Source organism: Triturus cristatus, chromosome 3_1, assembly GCF_964204655.1.
Source record: "Triturus cristatus chromosome 3_1, aTriCri1.1, whole genome shotgun sequence".
In the NCBI taxonomy this organism is placed as follows: Eukaryota; Metazoa; Chordata; class Amphibia; order Caudata; family Salamandridae; genus Triturus; species Triturus cristatus.
Genome location: NC_140583.1, coordinates 785,962,390 through 785,982,993, shown reverse-complemented (window position 1 = coordinate 785,982,993; position 20,604 = coordinate 785,962,390). Strand labels below are relative to the sequence as shown.

Genomic DNA, 20,604 nt, shown 5'->3' with positions numbered 1-20,604 from the left:
AAAAGGGGACATAATAGGTGTATTTACCCAACACAGGTTCATAGTTACAGAGTCACCTCATTTGCATGGTAAGTCTAGTTATATGGATAGTAACAGGGGCATAGCTACAGCAGTGCAGCAGGCGCAGGGGTGCCGGGGCACAGGCATGCGAGGGGATTCTTAGGCCTCAATAATGGCTCTGTTTTTTAGATACTTCCAGTAGAGAGATCCATTTTCCACTGGGTGTACTTCATATACTACAATAACCAAAAGAAGACACAAAACCAAGTCTACCAAATTCAACTGTTTCCCCATCTTTGGAATTTTGACAAGAACGAGTAGGAACCGAGGGGGGGGAGTATATAAATGTACACTCTACAGTTCTTGTTCCAAAAAGGCAGATAAATACAATAATTATTGACCAAATAGCCCGATAATAAGAATTTTGCATCACTGAGCAGTGATAGTTCTAATATAAAAGCAGGGATCAATTTCAAGCCTGTGCGAGAACTCATGCATCCTGCCTGAGGTTGGAGAAACCATCTTGGGCGGGGGCCTCTTCCACAGAGCAGTGGTCTGTGTAGTTTAAACTGCTACCATAACCATGGATAAATCTCAGGTTCTAGTGTGATTATGTTTTTGCTGCATCCCGTACAATACAGGAACCAATGGGATGAAATACTCCTTTGTCGAGAACAATATTTGTAAATTTGTTGAAAAATGTGTTGCAAAAATGGAGAAAATAAATGAAGTATTTGTTTGAACTGGTAAAGCAGAAAAACACAAAGACTATTTATTTTAATCTTTCCAGGAGCGGGCAATCTCCAACCCAAGCATCCACTCCCACAAGAGTGAAGAACATGCACAACTCTACCGCAAGTACAGATTCGCCTCCTCGCCGGAGATCCCTGAAATGGTCTACAATTACCTCAAGGAAAAGGTGAGCTAAGGACGAGTTTGAAAAGGCATATGGGGAAAATCAAGAGGGCACTGAGCCAAAATAGACAGAGGAAAATCTTCACATTTCCCTGTAGAGCAGAACAATGCAATTTCGTTTTTCAACCATTAAAATGATTGGAGGGCAGCGCTGGACTCCCAAACTGCAAACCATAGCACCTACCTTCCAAAAAAGACTCTACAGGTTCTACAGCTGTATAATGTAACAAAAAGTGGAAGTTTCCAAACTCATCCAATGAGCCCTCTCGGTGCCTCTGCTACACAGAGGTTTGCAATACATGTGTTGGGCCCCTGCGGGGCTCCAGACAGTCAAAATTGCACAGGTCATTGACTTATGAGCTGCAACACATTACCAAAGCTTGAATGTACTTGTAGCAAAGGGAGCTAGGATAAGAGAGAAGTGAGTGTTAGTAGATGACTCCTTGTCACCAAGGACGCAATGCTTCAGTTCTAGGTTTTCATTTAACAGCAAAATGGATTCTGATAGGTGTAGTCTTGGTTGATTGCAATGGAAGTAACACCCGTTTATGCCTGCTTTGCGCACCCCAGGGCACTTTGGTATTACAGAAGGGGAAGCAGATGGTTGTGCAGCCCCTTCTGTAATACCGATCTTCAGAGGGCATTCCCTCATTTGCACGGGGGCATGCCCCATGTAAATGAGGTAATCCCTTTCCCTCTGCGCCCGCTCCATATTACAGACGTGGGTGCAGAGGCAAAGAAGGTCTCAGGAGGTGCACTGACCTTGCGCCAAATACAAGGATGCGCGCACTCAGTACGCCCCCTGAGATCAGTCCTCTGGAGGTGTGAAAGGGGGTCAAATGAACCCCCCACCATCTCCTTGCAGGCGGTGCAGTCACTGAGTGCACCCGCCTGCAAGGGGATCTCTAATCCCCTTTCAAAGTGCAGGTGAGTTACCACCTGCACTGTGAAAACACGAAGCGGCTTCAAAGCAGCTGCTCCGTTTTTCACAGGAATGCGCTGTCCCCAGGGTAGAGCAAGTTCCTGGCTGGCCTGAGGGCAGTGCATTCATCATAATACAGTGCATTTTCTTTTATTGCGCTGGGAGCACCTTTTAAATGGTGTGCTCAGGGCAATGAAAGAAAATTCGCTGCATTTATAATGTCGCCCCAGATGTTTTCTCCCTTGTAGAAAAAGTGTTACTTTGCATGAATAGGGAATTGACCCCCGGGCAATCCCACTCCAGGGCTGTGCATACCTTTTATAAAATATTATTTTTCTACCTGTTAGTTGAGAGTAGTTCAATTAAGTTGGCTATTGGTGCCAGTGACTCGCCAACAGCAGTATGTGAGAGAGATCATAACTATTGAGAATGTGTGCAATTCACTGTATAAAAGGCCATTAAATACAGAATGTTCTGCCTCTGCTGATCTTTTTCTCATACACATTGCACAACTCAAGCAAAGGTGCGTATTGTTTGAAGTTACCTAACAGTATGCCTAAATTCATTTAGAGTTTCCTGATTGCTCCAAGCCATTGGGTCAAAACTTTTACAGACTTATCCATCATGTACTGAATCACTACATTACTGATTTGACAAAGCCATTGTCCCCGAAATGTGTTGCCCCTGTTTGCCTTAATAAATGTAACTCATGATGAAACCCCATTGAAGTGCCGAATGTATAATTACATTGTATTATTTACAAAATATTAAAATAATTTAAATATATTAATGAAATCCCTATTATCCATAAATATTAATTTTCAACAATAATTTAAAAATGTACTTGCCCTCACTAACATTTTTATTTAATATTTAGTAAACTTGGTTAAAAGTTATCTATTTAATTTAAAAAAGTTTACTTTATTTATTTATTTATTTATTTATTTTACAGTTTTATATAGCGCGAACCAGACCCGTGAGGGTATCAGAGCGCTTTACAGGATTGAGGGGGGAGTAAGATGTAGGGACGGGAGGGATCACACTGGGAGAGAAAGGGATACAGGGGGAGATTCAATTTCAAGTTCAAGCTACCTGTGGGAGAAAAATTAAAGTATGCAGAGTAACAATACAAAACAAAGTTTCCAATCCACGAGGTGCATCCTAGCTGCAGTTCACGCTACAAATGGGATAAAAAGTTTGAGCGGGCAGTTATAGGGCACACGCGGCAAGTCTGAAAGTAAGGGGTTCACTAGATGAGGTATTTTCCCATTAAGAAAGTTTTGGTCTCCCTCTTAAAGTGTGCCATGGACGGGAGTCTTCTAACGGCGGGTGGGATAGAGTTCCAGATTCTTGGAGCGGCTCCAGAGAAGGCTCGGTTGTAGGTTTTTTTCTTCCGGAATTTTGCTGGCTGCAACAGCAGGTTTTTGGCAGATCGGGAATTTCTGGCTTGTCCGGATATCACGAGTTTATGTGCAAGAAATGTCGGTGAGTTCGCGTATAGAGCTTTGTGAGTTATGCAGGCCAGTTTAAATTGTATTCTGGCCTCCAGGGGCAGCCAGTTCAGAGCCTTGAGGTGGGGAGAGATGTGGTCAAATTTTTTTGAGCCCGTTATGAGTCTGGCAGCGGAGTTGAGGCAGGCTTTCAGTGGGGCCAGAGAGTTCTTGGGTAGCCCTGCGAGAGTGGAGCATCCATATTCAAGCCTGGAGATGACAAGGGCCTGGGTAACCATTTTAAGGTCGGACCTCTCGAGGAAGGGTTTTAGGTTTCTTAGGTAGCTCAGGTGGAATCTAGCCGTTTTGGCCATCGCGTTTATATGGCTGTGCATATTCAAGCTGCCGTCAAGGGTTATTCCCAGGGATTTTGCAGAGTCAACAATGGTAGGCGGGCAGTTTAGTGCCGTGATTGTCTTGATCCATTCCTGGATGTCTGGGTTAGGTTTGGGTGGGGAGATCAGAAGGAATTCGGTTTTGTTGGTGTTGAGTTTAAGTTGGTTGGCAGTGAGCCAATGAACTGTTAGCTCCAGTGCCATGTTTAGGGAGAGAATGTCCTGGGGGGAAGAGATTTTAATGTAGACCTGTGTATCGTCGGCGTACATAAGGTATGAGATGTTGGCGGCACGCAGAACCTCGGTGAGAGCTTCGAGATAAAGGTTGAAGAGGGTAGGGGATAGGGTTGATCCTTGGGGGACTCCCACGGAAACTGGAGATGGGGCGGATAGATCGCCATTGATAAGGGCTCTTTGTGATCGGTTTTGGAGGAAGGATCTAAACCATTCAAGGACGGTGCCCTCCAGCCCCATCCTGGATTTGAGGCGTTCAAGGAGAATTTCGTGGTTCACCGTATCAAAGGCGGAAGAGAGGTCTAGAAGGATTAGGAGACAGGTTTTGCCTAGATCTAGGGCTTGGAGAGCGTCATCAACAATGTGGAGGAGGGTGGTTTCTGTGCTGTGTCCCGGTCTGAAGCCTGATTGAAAGTCATCGAGCAGGTGAAAGTTGTTGATGTGATGGCTTAGCTGCTGTTGCACACATTTTTCCAGAACTTTGGCAAGGAGTGGGATGTTGGAAATGGGTCTATAGTTCTCAGCGGAGGCAGGGTCCAGCGTAGGTTTTTTTAGGATGGGGACAACTTGACCCGCCTTGAGCGAGTCAGGAATTGAGCCCTGTAGGAGGGAGGCGTTGATTATTGAGGTCCAGGAAGGGATGATGGCCTTCGAGGCGGCAGCTAGGCAGTTAGAGGGGAGAGGATCGTTAAAATGATTGTTCGGTTTAAGGGAGGCAAGAATTTTAGCGACAGATTGAACGTCATATAGATTAAAATTGGACCAGTGTGCTAGGTTTTTGGGTGAGGTTTGGGTGGACAACATAGAAGAAGAAGGTGGAGCTGGATGATTTTGATTTTGGTGGAGGGTTGCAGATTTAAGCTCATTTCTTAGGGCCGAGATTTTTTCACAGAAGAAGGAAGAGAATTCCTCACTTGATATTAAGGGTTTCGGTATTTCTTTGGCAGTTTTCACTAGTTTGTTGGATTGGTGTTTGACCAGGTTGAACAGCTTGCGGGGCCTATTTTTCGCATTTTCCAGTTCAGTTCTGAAGAATTCTTTTTTTGTGTTGAGTATTTTCTTGTTGTAGGCATTTCTGGCCTGGCGAAGGAGATTTAGATGTGCCGCAGATGGGTATTTTTTCCAGATTCATTCAGACTGTCGCAGGGATCTCCTCTCCTTGTTGAGGGATCCACTGACACAAATCATTTTTAAACTTTATAAGTTTAATTTAATCATTTCAAAATTAGGTTTACTATTACATTTAAAAAAATATATAATAATTATATATTTTTTAAATAATGATCTAAATAATTTTTTTTACATTTGTTTATATGGGATGTTATTTTAATTTCTTGCCTCCATTGATTTCTATGGGAGTGTTGTTGCAGTACCAGTGATTGACCATAAGTGGTTCTTGACTTATTTCGAGGCAGGGCATTAGTAACTGTAGTAACACTACGTTGTTTATAAAACAATCACATTTCTCGGGTGCAGGGTTATTTTCTAGTAAGCTTATTTTTGAGAACTGCAATTATATTACTCTTTTGTGAATGTGGGTTCAGCATTAGCATGTCGAAATCACCTCCTTAAACTTCCCTAACCCCAAACTCCTCCTTAAACTTCCCTAACCCCTTCCATTTAGTAATACTTCTTCCACATTTTCGCACCCTTACCACTAGTGTCCCCTAACTTTTCTTTCCAATCCACATACCTATGCGTAAGAGAGCTCAAGTAGTGTGGTGGAAATCTCCACCCAGAATAGAGAGCACAGGCGGAAGCTCAGGTCTCATGCCGTAGGGTTGTGATTTGAATTTTGAGAGCACATGAGTAGTACTACTGTAGCACTACTTGACAAACTACAAAATATAGTTTGTGAGCGTGCCCTATGTTATGTAGTATTTTGTGTGTGCATAACCATCACAGTAGCTAATGAAGGTTAAAGGGCAAGCACAGGGAAAAGAAACTTAATGGAGTGTTCTTTTCTTTCATACACAGAGACAGCCCCCCTTTGCTCTCGTAGCTGATGTTGGCTGTGGATCAGGACAGAGCACAAGAGGCCTGGCACCATACTTTCAGAAAGTGGTTGGAGTTGATGTAAGCAAAGCTCAAATCTCAGAAGCAAAACAAAACACCCTTGACTCCAACATTTCTTATAGGTAAGTCCAGTCTTATGATGGAATCCTCAAAGCGCTATAAATGAGACAGTAAGGGGCTTATTTAGAGTTGTGTGGATGCAGACCGTCACCCAAGAAGCTGCAGATCTCCTGTCTTTTATTATGTTACAAGTGCATTGTTGTCCATGGCATTCTAAGTACCACAGACAGGACATATGCCACTTTTTGGAGGATACCCTGCACTGCAAAACACTAAATAAAACCTCAAGTTCTCTCACCGTACTACATTTACAATTTATATGAACAGATTAAGACTAGGAAGTTCTAACTCTCCATCCCTGGAGATCATCCAAAGTGCGAATCCAAGAAATCTTTTTGTCCTGTTACATTATAAATAATGATTGGTTGAAATGTTTTTGTGTTCACATTCAGAAATTCTCACCTCTTCTTACAGCATCTCCACAGCAGACCAGCTGCCGTTTGAAGATGGGTCTGTGGATCTGGTCACCTCCACTACAGCAGTCCACTGGTTCAACTTCGAGAGGTTTATGAAGGAGGCAGATCGTGTACTCAAACCCAATGGCTGCCTAGCTCTGCACACCCTGTCGGGGTACATTCCGCTGTACTATGAGGACCGATCAGAGCGTATATCTGCCATCTTCAAGGAGGTGAGGACTGGAACAAAACTAATTCTGGCTCTATAGTTCACAAACATGTTGGGCAGGGTCTGAGGTGAAAGATTCTGAGCAACTATTTCCATCTTATAATAATTCAGAACAAGTTATCTTAACCATGTCACACCCTTAAGTGAACAACAATAAATTAAGGCTTTGTTATTGGGTAGAAATGCTAATCTGGAGGACCCTCTTCTCAACCTGAGGAATGGACAACTGTTCACCCTAGAAGGCACAAAAACAACTGCAATTTCCCTTGGCATATCCATCTATACACATAGTACACTACAAAGGTCTCTGACAGGCTTGAACATATTATATTTTGAATTCTCATATATATGAACTATTACTGCATAATATATTGACTCATCCAAGCCTCACTACTCAAATCAAAATAAACTTTATTCAGATTTATTTTTTAAATCCATAAAAGTACATGGATGAAAAAACTTTTTTTTCTTAAAAAAACTTTAAAAATAGATTTGTACATTGCATCTCAAAGTTTTTAGTATTAAGACAATAGTTAAAAACCATATCCATAAAGATCAAGTAATATTAAAAGTGTACAGTCCTCAGCATCCGCTTCCTAATTTTTTAATACATTCTTCATCATAAACCAAATTTTCCAAGAAAGCAAAAGTTTTCCTTCTTTAACTGCCTGCAAGAAATAACCTGCAACTGTTCGGCAGACAAGGAGTAGTTTCTTTTCTGTAACTCCAGTTCTGTAGTAGGGGTATCTCTGTTATAGTCATAATCTAGTGAATAGTCCCGCCCATGTGCGCGGACCCCGGAGCAATAAAAAATAATCTCTAAAAGGTGACAAATCATGCAGACCTGCATACACCTTTAAGAGAGAATTTAATTTAAAGACAGATAATGCAGCCTATACCCACAGGCTACACTGTCCAGTACTTCAACTAGAATTCCACCAAAATCCACAAACAGCACTGCCTGTCCAGTTTTTCTCCCCATAGGAAAAAACCCTGCCTCTACCAGCAAAAGCCACTGGAATGATAGAGAGGAAGGAGTGGACAGACAAGCCCCATAGGCTGCCATTATGTGGCTTGGAACAGGATACTGTGCCTTTAAGAAAACTTTCCAGTTTTCCAGAACTTTCCCCAGCATCCCAGAATGCCCAGCAGGTCCCATTTACTTTCAGTTCTTTTTGAAGGCGTAGCACGCCAGACCTGTAGCATTCTCCATATGAATAAGTATCTCTCCACCGGGGAGGAGGGCGGGCGCTTATGACTATAACAGAGATACCCCTACTACAGAACTGGAGTTACAGAAAAGAAACTACTCCTTCTGTAGTAGGGGATCTCTGTGTATAGTCATAATCTAGTGAATAGAATGGCAAGCCCATCCCCACACAACAAAAGCGGTGGAGAACACATAAGACACAACCACTACTGTGCGAACAAATTTCGCAGCGAAGCCTGCCCAACCTGAGCATCTGCCCTGGCATCCGAGTCCAGACAGTAATGCGCAGCAAAGGTATGGACCGACTTCCAAGTGGCCGCCTTACAGATTTCCGCAATCGGAACATTACGCAGCAAAGCCGTCGTGGCAGCTTTGCCCCTGGTGGAATGAGCCTTAGGTTTACCCCCTAAGGTCTTATTAGCCTTTTGATAACACAACTGTATGCAGGACACAATCCACCGAGAGATGGACTGCTTAGAGGTCGCAAGACCAGTCCTGACTGAGCCATAATTAACAAACAATTGGTCAGACCTACGAATATCCTTGGTCTTATCCAGATAAAATTTCAACACCCTTCGGACATCCAGGGAATGGAGAGCCCTTTCCGCTGGTGAAGAGGGATTCTGAAAGAACGTAGGTAAAGTTATGGTCTGATTGACATGAAAGTCAGAGATAACCTTAGGAAGGAACTTAGGGTGAGTACGCATCACAACCTTAGCAGCATGAAACACAGTATAAGGTTCTTGACAACATAATGCCTGAAGTTCACTCACCCTGCGGGCCGATGTAATGGCCACTAGGAACGCCGCCTTCCAGGATAGGTGCTGCAATGAAGCCTTGTGAATAGGTTCAAAAGGCTCTCTCATCAGTCTGGACAGCACCACATTCAAGTCCCAAGAAGGCGAGGGAAGTCTGACAGGAGGGAACACCTTCTTCAAGCCTTCCAAAAAATCCTTGACCACAGGAATCTGAAAGAAGGACGTCTGTGAAGGGCACTTCCTGTAAGCAGTCAAAGCAGCCAGATGAACCTTAATGGAATGGAAATTAAGGCCAGACTGCGCCAGATGCAAAAGGTATGGAAGGATGACATCTTCCTTACATGTTGTCGGATCAAAGTTCTTTGGACTTACACCAGATACAGAACCTCTTCCACTTGTAAGCATAGGATGTCCTAGTGGAAGGTCGCTTAGACTCCTTCAGAATGTCCATACAATCGTCTGGTAGATTCAGATGACCGTATTGCACTATTTCAGGAGCCATGCCGCCAAACTCAAAGACGAGAGGTTGGGGTGCACCATCCGCCCCCCGAACTTCGTGAGAAGGTCCGGCCTGCACGGCAACCGCATGTGAGGAAGGAGAGACCGGTGAAGAAGGTCCGTGAACCACCACTGCCTGGGCCACTCCGGGGCGATCAGGATCATCCGCGCCCTGGACTGGGACAGCTTGATGAGCACCGCCGGAATCAGGGGAATGGGTGGAAAAGCGTACAGAAAGCTGTTCGACCAATCGATCCATAGCGCATTCCCCAGCGTCCCCCGCTGGTAGTACCTGGATGCGAAGTCTCGGCATTTGCTGTTTTCGGCGGTGGCGAACAGATCTACGTCTGGAGTCCCCCACCTTGCGAAGACTTCTCCTAGTACTTCGTCGTTTATGACCCATTCGTGGTTTTCCTGAATCAGCCTGCTCAAGGCGTCTGCCTGAGCATTCTGCACCCCTGGCAGATGTGTGGCCGTGATCGTCAATCCTCGGGCCAGCAGCCAGCGCCAGATCGCCTGCGCCTCCTGCGACAGAGTGCGCGATCTCGACCCCCCCTGCTTGTTGAGGTAATACATCGTGGTTGTATTGTCCGTCTGTATCAGCAGCGAGTTGGTCTGGAAGGACGGAAGGAAAGCCTTCAGTGCCAGGAAGACAGCTCTGAGTTCCAGGAAATTGATGTGGTACGTCGATTCCAAAGGAGACCACTTCCCCTGAATCTGCAGGTCCCCGGAATGCGCACCCCAGCCCTGGAGAGAAGCATCCGTCACCACATTCGTCGTGGGAATGTCCTTGTGGAAGGGAACCCCCTTGAGGAGGTTTTCCGCCGAACACCACCACTTCAGAGACTGACGAGCATGTAGAGACAGTCTGATCTTGTCGTCCCAAGAGCCTGTCTTCTGATCCCACTGATCCTCCAAGCACTCCTGCAGTGGTCGCATCTGTAGACGTGCGTGCGGAGTGAGGAAGATACAGGAGGCCATCGATCCCAGCAGAGACGACACCTTCCTCACAGTCGTCGATGGAGCAGTCCTGAGGTCCTGAGCCTTCCGAAGGAGTGATAACCGTCTCTCCTCCGAAGGAGACACGCTTGCTGACCGCGTATCTATGGAGGCCCCCAGGTACTGTATGCACTGTACCGGAGATGGGACCGATTTGGACATGTTGACGTGTAACCCCAGCTTGTTCAAGAGCTCGCACGTCCAACGGAAGTGTTCTTGCGCTTCCTCGAAGGATGACGCCTTGATCAGCCAATCGTCCAGATACGGGTAGACAAACACCTTGTTCCTCCGCAGGTGTGCCGCCACCACCGCCATGCACTTCGAAAAAGTCCTGGGAGCAGACTTTAGCCCGAATGGCAGTACTGTGTATTGATAGTGATTGGCGCCGACTTGGAATCGCAGGAACTTCCTGTGCTTCTGTGCTATGGGCACATGGAAGTACGCATCCTGTAGATCTATGGCACAGAGCCAGTCCCCCCGTTGCAGCTGAGGGTAAATCTGGTGCAACGATAGCATGCGAAACTTTTCTCTGCGAATCCACTTGTTTGCTTGTCGCAAATCCAGAATGGGCCTGAACTCGTTCTTGTCCTTCTTGCGAACGAGGAAGAACCGAGAGTACAGACCTCTTCCCCTTTGAGACAAAGGTACTTCTTCTACCGCCTTTTTTCTCAACAAGATGTCTGCCTCCGCCTGGAGCTCCCTCAGCTGGAAGCGAGAGCTGACCGGCGGAATCGCTGGAGGCGGGCTGATGAACCGAAGACTGTATCCATTGCAAACAATATTCAGCACCCACTTGTCCTGAGTAATTTTTCTCCACTCTGCCGGAAAAAATCGAATGCTTCCCCCCACTGGAGTGGGTAACGGTTGAGGGGGAAGTAACAGCTCAGGGCCGAGACCCGGCCGGGCCCTTGTTTGTGGTAGTAGCCTGCTGGCCACCTCTGCCCCTCTGGCGCTTCTGGAAGGGCTTGCGGAACTGCTGCTGTTGTGGCTGCTGCTGTCCCGAGCCCTGCCCACGCCCTCGGCCCGACGACCCGAACCTCCTCTGGAACGGTCGTTTCTTTTTCTCGGCCTTCTCCAACCCGACGGCCGTCAGGGTTTCCGCTTCAGCCTTCATGCGGGCCATTTCATCATCCGCATGCTTCCCGAACAGGGTCTCCCCCGAGAAGGGCAAGTTGGCCACTCTCTGCTGCGCCTCCGGCTTAAGGGACGTCAGGCGCAACCAGGAATGCCGCCGCTGGTGGACGCCATGACAGTAGGCGTGGGCGGCCAATAGCGATATATCCGCTGCTGCGCTGATCGTTTGGTTAGAAACCAGCATGCCTTCGCGCACCGTCTCCAAGAAGTCCTCCTTCTTGTCTCGTGGCAGGAGGTCCGCATATTGCTGCAGGGAGTCCCACAGGGCCCAGTCGTAACGGCCCAACAACGCCCCTGCACTCGCCGCCTTCATCGTGGTGGCAGCGGTACCACACACCTTCCTGCCCGCAGAGTCCAGCCAGCGGCTTTCCTTGTCCGGTGGCACCGTGGAGGCCGGGGCGGTCGCATGTTGTTTTCTCGCCGCCGTCACGATAACCGAATCCGGTTTCGGGTCCCCTCTCAAGAATGACGGATCCGACTCCGGGGCCCTATATTTCTTCATGAGCCTGGACGGCGCGGCCTTCGCTGTTGCGGGAGTGAGGAACAGTTCCAAAGCTGGTTCCACCAGTCCAGGCACGAGAGGCAGGAGGGGGCGAGACAAGTGTCGTTTATGAAGTGTCTCAAATATCACGGACGTCGTGGGTGTTGGAACCGTCACCGTGATATTCAGCTTCGCAGCCCCTCGTAACAGCACCTCCTGGAACGAGACCAAGTCGTCCACCGGCGACACCCTAGTCCCCGGTGAGTCCGACAGCGTCGGGGAAAGGTCCCTGTCCGAGGAGCGCGACCTGGACCTATACCTTCTGCGGCGTCGTCTGGAGTCTGACGAGGATCGCCCTCGGCTCCGCGATCGTCGCCTCCTGTGAGAGCGGGAGCGCGACCTCTTCGGCTTAGGCCTGTCCGCCGGTCTCGCTGGTCCAGGCGACCGTGGTCATCGTGGCTTCGGGGTCCCTTGCGGCGGAGTCGGGTACCGTGGAAGGGAAACCGACCTCGGGGGGACCGGCGGCGGCACCGCAGGAGTGCTTGGCAGCAACAGAGGCTGGGGTGGCGGAGACAGAGTCCGCGGCCGCGGAGGAGGCGGTGGCGGAAGTGGAGACGGTGGTGGAGGAGGTGGCGGTGGTGGTGGTGGTGGTGGCGGTGGAGGAGGCGGTGGCAGAGGTGGGAGAGGAGGAGGAGGCGACGGAGACCTCCGAGGCGGGGTATACACCACTGAGTACACCGATCCCGGCGACTCCCTCTTCCTCGACGTCGACGTGTGCCTCGACGTCGACCTGCGCCTCGACGGCGATCTTCTCGGCGTCGATCTCCTCCTCGGCGTCGACTTATGTCTCGACGGCGACCTTCGCCTCGACGGCGACCTTCGCCTCGACGGCGACCGTCGCCTCGACGGCGACCTTCGCCTCGACGGCGATCTTCGCCTCGACGGCGATCTTCGCCTCGACGGCGATCTCCGCTTTCTCGACGGCGATCTCCTTCTCTTCATCGACGGCGAGTTGCGATCCCTCGACGCCGAACGCCGACGCCGGGTCTTCTCTCGACGTCGACCGCTGGACGCAGTCGAAGACGGCGTCGTCGCCGACGACGCCGATGTAGTCGACGGCGGCCTATGCAGGTCCCTCGACGCCGATCGTCGACGCCGTTTCTCCCCAGAGCCCTGGGGAGACGGCGAACAGACGGTGGTCATCCTCCTCGACGTCGCCGTCGACGCCCTCGACGTCGACGGGGAGCGGGAGCGTTTACTGGTCTTCCTGCCCCTGGGGAGCCCCCCAGAGGCCTCAGCATGGGCCAAATCAGCCCCTCCAGCCCCACCTGGTGCCTTCAGTCTTCGCTCCTCCAGAGCTTGAAGCCTGCTCTTCATCCTGTCCCTCAGGGTTCTTGCTGAAAACGAGTGGCAGATGGTACAGCTCTCAGGCACGTGGGACTGGGGAAGGCAAGCTATGCACACCTCGTGTGGGTCAGTTTTAGCCTTCTTTCGACCACATTCCGGGCACTTGTCGAACAAGCCAGGCATGTTGACAGTACCAGCTATTAAACACAAGAAAAAGTGACAAAAATTGCCAAAATCTCAATGAAAAACCTTGAAAAAGGTAGAGCTCAATGCTCCAGGGTCCTGCTAGCAGGAGCCGGAAAAAAGAACTGAAAGTAAATGGGACCTGCTGGGCATTCTGGGATGCTGGGGAAAGTTCTGGAAAACTGGAAAGTTTTCTTAAAGGCACAGTATCCTGTTCCAAGCCACATAATGGCAGCCTATGGGGCTTGTCTGTCCACTCCTTCCTCTCTATCATTCCAGTGGCTTTTGCTGGTAGAGGCAGGGTTTTTTCCTATGGGGAGAAAAACTGGACAGGCAGTGCTGTTTGTGGATTTTGGTGGAATTCTAGTTGAAGTACTGGACAGTGTAGCCTGTGGGTATAGGCTGCATTATCTGTCTTTAAATTAAATTCTCTCTTAAAGGTGTATGCAGGTCTGCATGATTTGTCACCTTTTAGAGATTATTTTTTATTGCTCCGGGGTCCGCGCACATGGGCGGGACTATTCACTAGATTATGACTATACACAGAGATCCCCTACTACAGAACTTCATTTTCAAGTCTACATATAAAGTTCATTGCATCCTTATAGAAAATACATTTCTCTATTAAAAAGAGGGGTCATAAAAATATCCATCTGATATCATCATAAACCCTCCAAAAGAGCATAAAATGGACTGTAGACTGTGTTGCTGTCCCATCACATGGGCACCCAGGGATATTTTTCTTTCATATTTCATCTTTTGGAAATGCCACTAGTTGGTGTAGGGTACCCATACGCAATGTAGTCAGATTGCGTTTTTTCTGTACTTTTGTTTCCTTTATTGGGTAAACCTGGTTGGATTGGTCCGGTCATATATCTCAACACACTCGTTTTTTTACCTTCCCCGCTTTCTCTGGCATAACCTTATGTCTCTAAAAATAACATTTTCAATTCCTTCTTTCCATACCGTAATATGCTAACAGGGTTCTTAGCTAATAAGTTTTCATCAACGCCTCTGAGTAAGTTGCCTTTGTATGCTAACCAGGGAATTTTATCAGAATACTTAAGGGCTAAACAGTCCTCAATAATGTCCCTGGTGAACTTTGTTCCCTTCTCACTCCACTTGTTATACCAGGAGATTACTGCCCTAATATGTATTATGTCTACAAGGGAGGTTACATTAGTTTCTTTGTGTGTATTGTAAACGGACATGGATCTAGGGACTGCTATCAGTCTGCAAAGAAATGAGTTTTCACAAGCTTGTAATGAAAAGACATTTGCCTTGCCACACACTGTTGCCCCATACGATACAGCTGAGATATACGTACTATTGTACAGTTTTAGCATATCGCGTATGGGTTTATTTCATATGTTCCTAGAAAATCTGAATATAGCCTCCACTGATCTAATAAACTTAAGTTTTGCCAATTCAATATGGAGGCCCCAATTGCCATTAAAAGAAATAGGTACACCCAAATATGTAAATCTTTGTACTTCAACCAACTTAAAGTCCCTTCCAAAATTATTCTTTTTCTTGGCTTTCCCCCGCCCACAGACCATCACAAATGTTTTAGTCGGGTTTAGTTTTTAATCCCTCTGCTCCATGCATGCAACAAAAGCATCGATTAGCTGTTCCAGACCGTTTGCAGTTCTAGATATTAATACTGCATCATCCACATACACAAGCAGACTGGTTGGGCGGGAACAAATTATTGGGACATCAGCGTTCACCTGTTGTAATATTTTGTCTATCCTATTAATATACAATGAAAAAAGAAAGGGCACAAGGACACAGTCTTGCCTGATGCCCCTAGAAACCTCAAAACTTGAGGTTCACTCTCCTTCAATCCAATATCTTAGTTGTGCAGTCAGAGATGAATACAATTGCGACAAATGAGATACTATATCAGCAGGGGCAACCATTTCAATCAAAGTTCTCCATAGTTTAGTATTATTGACACAGTGGAAGGCACAACTTAACTCTACGAAGCAGAGATGGTTGTGTTCCCTCTTGGCTAGTGTATATTTACCAATAAGAAGGTTTAGGTTAATACACTGTTCCACCACCCCTGTATCCCTCCTAAATCCATATTGGGAGCCTGTTAAACATTATTCACTGCCCATGTCTCCAGCCTGTCTAATACAATTCTCCCTATTATCTTAATGGACGAGTCAAGGACCCTACTCAAATACAACTACACACCAACAAACTCACCTGTCTAATGAAAATCCTATCACCTTGTGCAAATGACACTCAGAAGGTAAATGATAAAAGGGTACAATGAAAGGGTAATAGCAAATGATGATATAGCATAACATCATGTCCCTCATGCTGACAGTACTCAAGATATATGAGGTCCTACTATAATGCAGACCTGAAAATTAAGTTACAATTTTTTAAACTATTTTCCATGTGAATCTGCTTTGGAAGGAAGGAAGTCTCAGTCCAGTTTGCTTGGATTAGAACTTATAAATATCTGTTCCTACAAATGAATCTAGCTGCTAGACTAAACCAGGCACTACAACAGATCACATAATGTAGTACTCATGTACTCTATCATGACCCAAATTACTACCCAAGCTTCAGATGGATAGCTCATAGATAATCCTGCTTTTTACAGTTAAACTCTTTTCTATGTCAGAAAAGGAATTATTGTTACCCACCAAAATATTCATCCACTCCAAAATGCATGTCAATTGAAACTTCAAATTGGACCACCGTGTCAATGTCAGGTGACCGGCTTTACAAAACTGTTTAAGAGGCTTACACCTGTCCTGGTACCTTTATTTTTATTTATGGAATGTAGTTTCAAATGTAAATGTATTAAATGCATGCTATCTGCTCCCACAGGATGTGCACTGAACTGTCGTATAACAGTAAATGTGACAACATGTAGAGACATGTAGACTTAGAAGTCAAGAGTATGCTGCAGCACACTGACTGCCTTTCTTTTTTCTCTACAGGCCATGGAGTTCCTCTTTAAGTATGCCCATGAATGCTTTATCCATATCCAAAACAAATATCAGCAGATATTTGAAGCCGTACCATATACAGACAAGAAGAGGTTAAAGAATTTACGTTGTTTGTCCATGTATGTGTGTCTGAGTGTTCCTAGGTCTGTGCACGTCTGTTTATGTGTTTCTGCAGGGGCACCCACTGTCCTTTCCAGTCCACTCTAGGCAAAGCTGCGTGTGAGCATGCATGTCTCAAATTCTCAGAACAGTAACATCCACAAAATAGCTGAACAGTGTAAAAACATAGCTCTATGAGCTATCTTTGAATGGCGCTCAAATATAGGTACTATCTTTGATAGTATGGAGGCCAGTTTAAAATGGTACTCAATCACAGCAGTCATTTTATAACTCGTCACCTGTCCTGTTTGTTTTAACTAGAACCCCTTTGTTTAAATCACATAATACATGAATGTATATTATTTCAATTGCTTAATCATATAATATGCAAAAAGCATTTAAAATAATATGCATTGTCTTTTCCAAACCCTGCTTTATATTACTGAAATGTTGTGCATCCCCTTTCTCTCCAGTGTCCCACCAAAGGATTGTTGTTACACTGCTTTCGTTGACTCAACCAATAACCTTAAATAACTTACTTTCTTGCAGAGTTGATGATATTTCTGAGACATTTCCTATGACAGTGACAGAATTGATGGGTTTCCTTGAGTCTCTCTACATGTACCAGACTTACAAGGCTCTTGACCCGGAGGGAGCAAAAGACTTTTTGTCCAAAACACAAAAAAAGTAAGAAATTGAGTATTCACAAATGGTGTTTTTGTCACAGAGTAACAGTAATTCAACAATCTTAAAATAACAATAATGAAGTAGATTAACTTTGATTGCACCATATTATTTTGTACCCAAATAAATCAGAACTTATCCCTTAAAAGTTTTAAGGAATAGAAAAAAAGCTGCTTTTGGTGCCACTTAGCTTTCAGCAACAAAGGTTTTCTGTTTTTGTTTGTAGTCAAGTTTCTGGTGGATACATGGCTTTTAATATATGAATTAAATGGTGGCGTAGTTAGCCTAGTAAAGGCAAACTATAAATTCAATTGCCTATAAGTCTTTTGAGGCTAGCTAAAAAAGCGATATTTTGAAACACTCCACATTTCAAAAAAGTAAGAATCTAGATTTCAGCTCTACTGTCTGCAGTGCTTAATTTGTAAAAACCTACATGCTGTGGCCCTTGCCAGGAGTTCACTGCAGCTTGTACCACCCATTGCCCCAGTCAATACTGCCAGTGACAATTCAGACTATTCCAGTACCTCAAAGCTATAAGGATTGCTTTGGTGGCATGTATTAGTCATTTTTTTAAGCATATGGTATTAATAAACAGCTATTGTTTTGCTCATCTTTAAATTAGATATACAGCACCGCCATGTGGCAGACTGTCATTAGTGCTGGTGTTGACAATTTAGTGCAGGACTAAGCACCGAAAACCACCAGCTCAATTTAAGCACTGACTGTATGACACCTTCCTTAAATATGGCATTACTACAAAAATCCCCTACAAGGTTGAATAGAAAACTATACTTTGTTAACTCAAAATAAAAGACCATATTGCATATATGTAGTTGCTAATTAGTAATGGGGCTTTCTTTAATTGTACCTTTCATACTGCATTGAAATTATGGTTTCTTTTGATGGCAGTATACGAACCTGCCAAATAAAAGGATGAAAAATAAGTTTACAAATATACATAAAAGGGACGTATACTGGCTGCTGTTTTTTAGCAGTGACTTCAAGTTGAACAATCCGGCAGGATACAGCCACGTATCACTACGTTTGTAAAACTCTCAATTATTTTGTCTCTTCAATATTATCATTAGGGCTTCCTGTTCTTCGGATTTATTTTTTTTAACTTCTCCACCTATATTTATCCAAATGTATTTTTTGCTAATTTTACCTGCTTTTATTCATATTTATTTTGTGTTTTTGAAAATATTAAGCTGCTTCTGATATATTTCTATTTTTTTTAAACTGATGAGGGCCCAGTAGCACTTCAACCCTTGAAGCGTATTAGTGCTAAAAGAAGACATATAGGATGCATCACTCTTAGAAAAACATTTACATAGCAGTATAAATGCTTGCACATCTGAGACAGTTAAAAACTGCATTAGAAAACCTAGTATACTCCCCTCTCAGTCTGCAGAGTCCTTGGCCTAAAAATCATGACTGTCCTACTTAGACTATAGGCTATAATACACTTATTATGTCCATTACATTTCTGACAGAGTATCCCATCCGCCAAACTCTACATAAGACCCTTTTTTTACCACATTTAACAAATACAAAGAGCGGGTGTGTTTTCAGTCTTTCTTTAGCTGTAAAAATGGGAAAATGGGAGACTTGATTATGATTAGGGCTCCCGGTTTTATGGTATTTATTTTTTTGTCATTTCCGTCTGTATTTATCCATATTTATTTTTTGCTAATTTTACATGTATTTATCCATATTTATTTTTTGTTTTGTAAAAAATTAAGCTGAAATGGGAATATTTCTGCATTTATTTAACCAGTTGATGTGCACTCGTGCCTGAACGCCTCACGGGTTTCAATGATATATACACACTCAGTTGGTAAAATATGCACTTGTAAGAAAGTATGTACATTTTAATATCAAGTTTGTGCAAATCTGCTGTTTAAAACTCTTTACTAAAATCCATATATATCAATCAATATCTGTCAATCTACACAGCTATTGGCCTGGCAGTCATGATAGACAGCATTTAGAACCACTCAAAAACAACCAAATTTCCGTTTTTATCCACATTTAAAAATAAATACAGAAAGGAAAAAAAATAGTTTTCTGTCTGTATTTATCTGTAAAAATCAGTAAAAACGGGAAACAGGGAGCTTTAATTATGATGTATGTACATTTCTCCTACTACTCAATGCCAGAGTTCTCCATAGCTTCTCAGTCTAGGTATGATCGACTTGTCAGAGCAGGGTCCACTGTTCTGTTATGAGTTTTCTTAAGAAGAACTCTCAGTGCAGGGTCCCTTATTCTGTTTGAATTTTACCTCCAGAAGAGCTTTGTCTGTCTGATCTGATGCCCAATCTCAATGCCATTGACCCAAAAAAACCTTCTTGATGCCCAATTGTGTCCTTTTCTCCTCACAGGATTCTGGAGACCTTGGGCGTCACCTCCATGGACACGAAGGTGGACTTTGTTGCCGAGTACTACTGTGTGCTGGCCCGAAAACCTGCATGAGCACCAGCATCACCTTCCTTACCTGGACTGTGATAACCCATCACTTCTCTGTAACCCGGAAGTGGATCCTCTCTGGGCCCCCACTAGGGCCTGGATAAGCTGCTGCTCTCTAGACGCCTGTAAATAAAAGAGTTAACAGGACAGAATTTATTTTTGTTTTTTAGAGGCCTAAAACAAGTTGCGATGTTGCAGAGTCCATAATTCTGTTCGCTCTTGTTTAGGTTGGTAGCCCATGAACACTTATCTTTTGAGGATGTCAAATACAGCTACCAGCTCTGCAACATAAACTTTTTCTTTTCCCTTAAAATATACCTGTACATAAATCATTTAGGCCCCGAGTCAAGATAAACCATGATCCATAGAAGGCATGTACATACAGCCCTCAGTGTCACGTAGAGATAAAGCTAAATAAAAGTGGGTATGTGCCAGCCTCTTGCCATCTTATGATTCAATGGGCTGCAGTGATGGAGAAAAACTGGGCTGGAAGTTGGCATTCTGTGGTTCAAATCCCGCATCCTCATAGCACAACACTGTCCTTGTGTAAGTTGCTTTAGCTGTCTGTGCCCTAGATAAACAAACGGTAATCAGTGAGTGATTACTAGCCAGCAGGCTGACATGGACGCTATTCACATTTCTAGCACCTTCTCCCATTCATTTCTTGTAACACCTCCAGCACCATGACTCTCAAAAAAGCAACTAAAAAGTTCAATTTTATAGCTCCTTCCACTTTTAATCCCTCTTGTGGCTCGGATTCTTGTTTTTTTTAAAAAATGTCTTATATTTTTGTACAGTTGTGTATTTAATAAAATACTTGTAGACTTGTATGTGTGATAAAGACTCCTGCATGTTCTTTCTGTTCCTTTGGCTGCAAAATGAACCAAGAGCCCTCTAAGCAGGGGCGTAGGTGTCAATAGTGCAGCAGATGCGATGGCACTAGGGCCTAGGTGTGTGAGGGGAGCTTCTGACTCCCTATTATTACTCTATTTTGCTACTGACGTGTTCCTGGGGAAAGGCATTTCTCTGGTAGCGGTTCTTTACCTGGCTGTGGGGTAAATGGTGAATTTTCTCTGCTATTCACTTGGCCAGTGACTAAATAGTAGAAATTATTTCC

General features: G+C 44.9%; 1 protein-coding gene across 3 annotated transcripts in view; it reads left to right on the top strand.

Annotated features, from left to right (window-relative positions):
- LOC146861033 (putative methyltransferase DDB_G0268948) overlaps positions 1 to 20,317 on the top strand; it is a 47,561-nt gene extending 27,244 nt beyond the window's left edge. For all 3 annotated transcript variants that reach the window (XM_085645038.1, XM_085645040.1, XM_085645039.1), the window contains 6 exons: positions 791 to 919; positions 5,874 to 6,034; positions 6,447 to 6,660; positions 16,230 to 16,330; positions 16,887 to 17,024; positions 19,403 to 20,317. In XM_085645038.1, the coding sequence (XP_085501164.1) occupies positions 791 to 919; positions 5,874 to 6,034; positions 6,447 to 6,660; positions 16,230 to 16,330; positions 16,887 to 17,024; positions 19,403 to 19,493 (834 nt within the window). In that variant the 3' untranslated portion in view covers positions 19,494 to 20,317. The remainder of the gene's footprint in view (positions 1 to 790; positions 920 to 5,873; positions 6,035 to 6,446; positions 6,661 to 16,229; positions 16,331 to 16,886; positions 17,025 to 19,402) is intronic.
- The last annotated feature ends 287 nt before the right edge of the window (positions 20,318 to 20,604 follow it).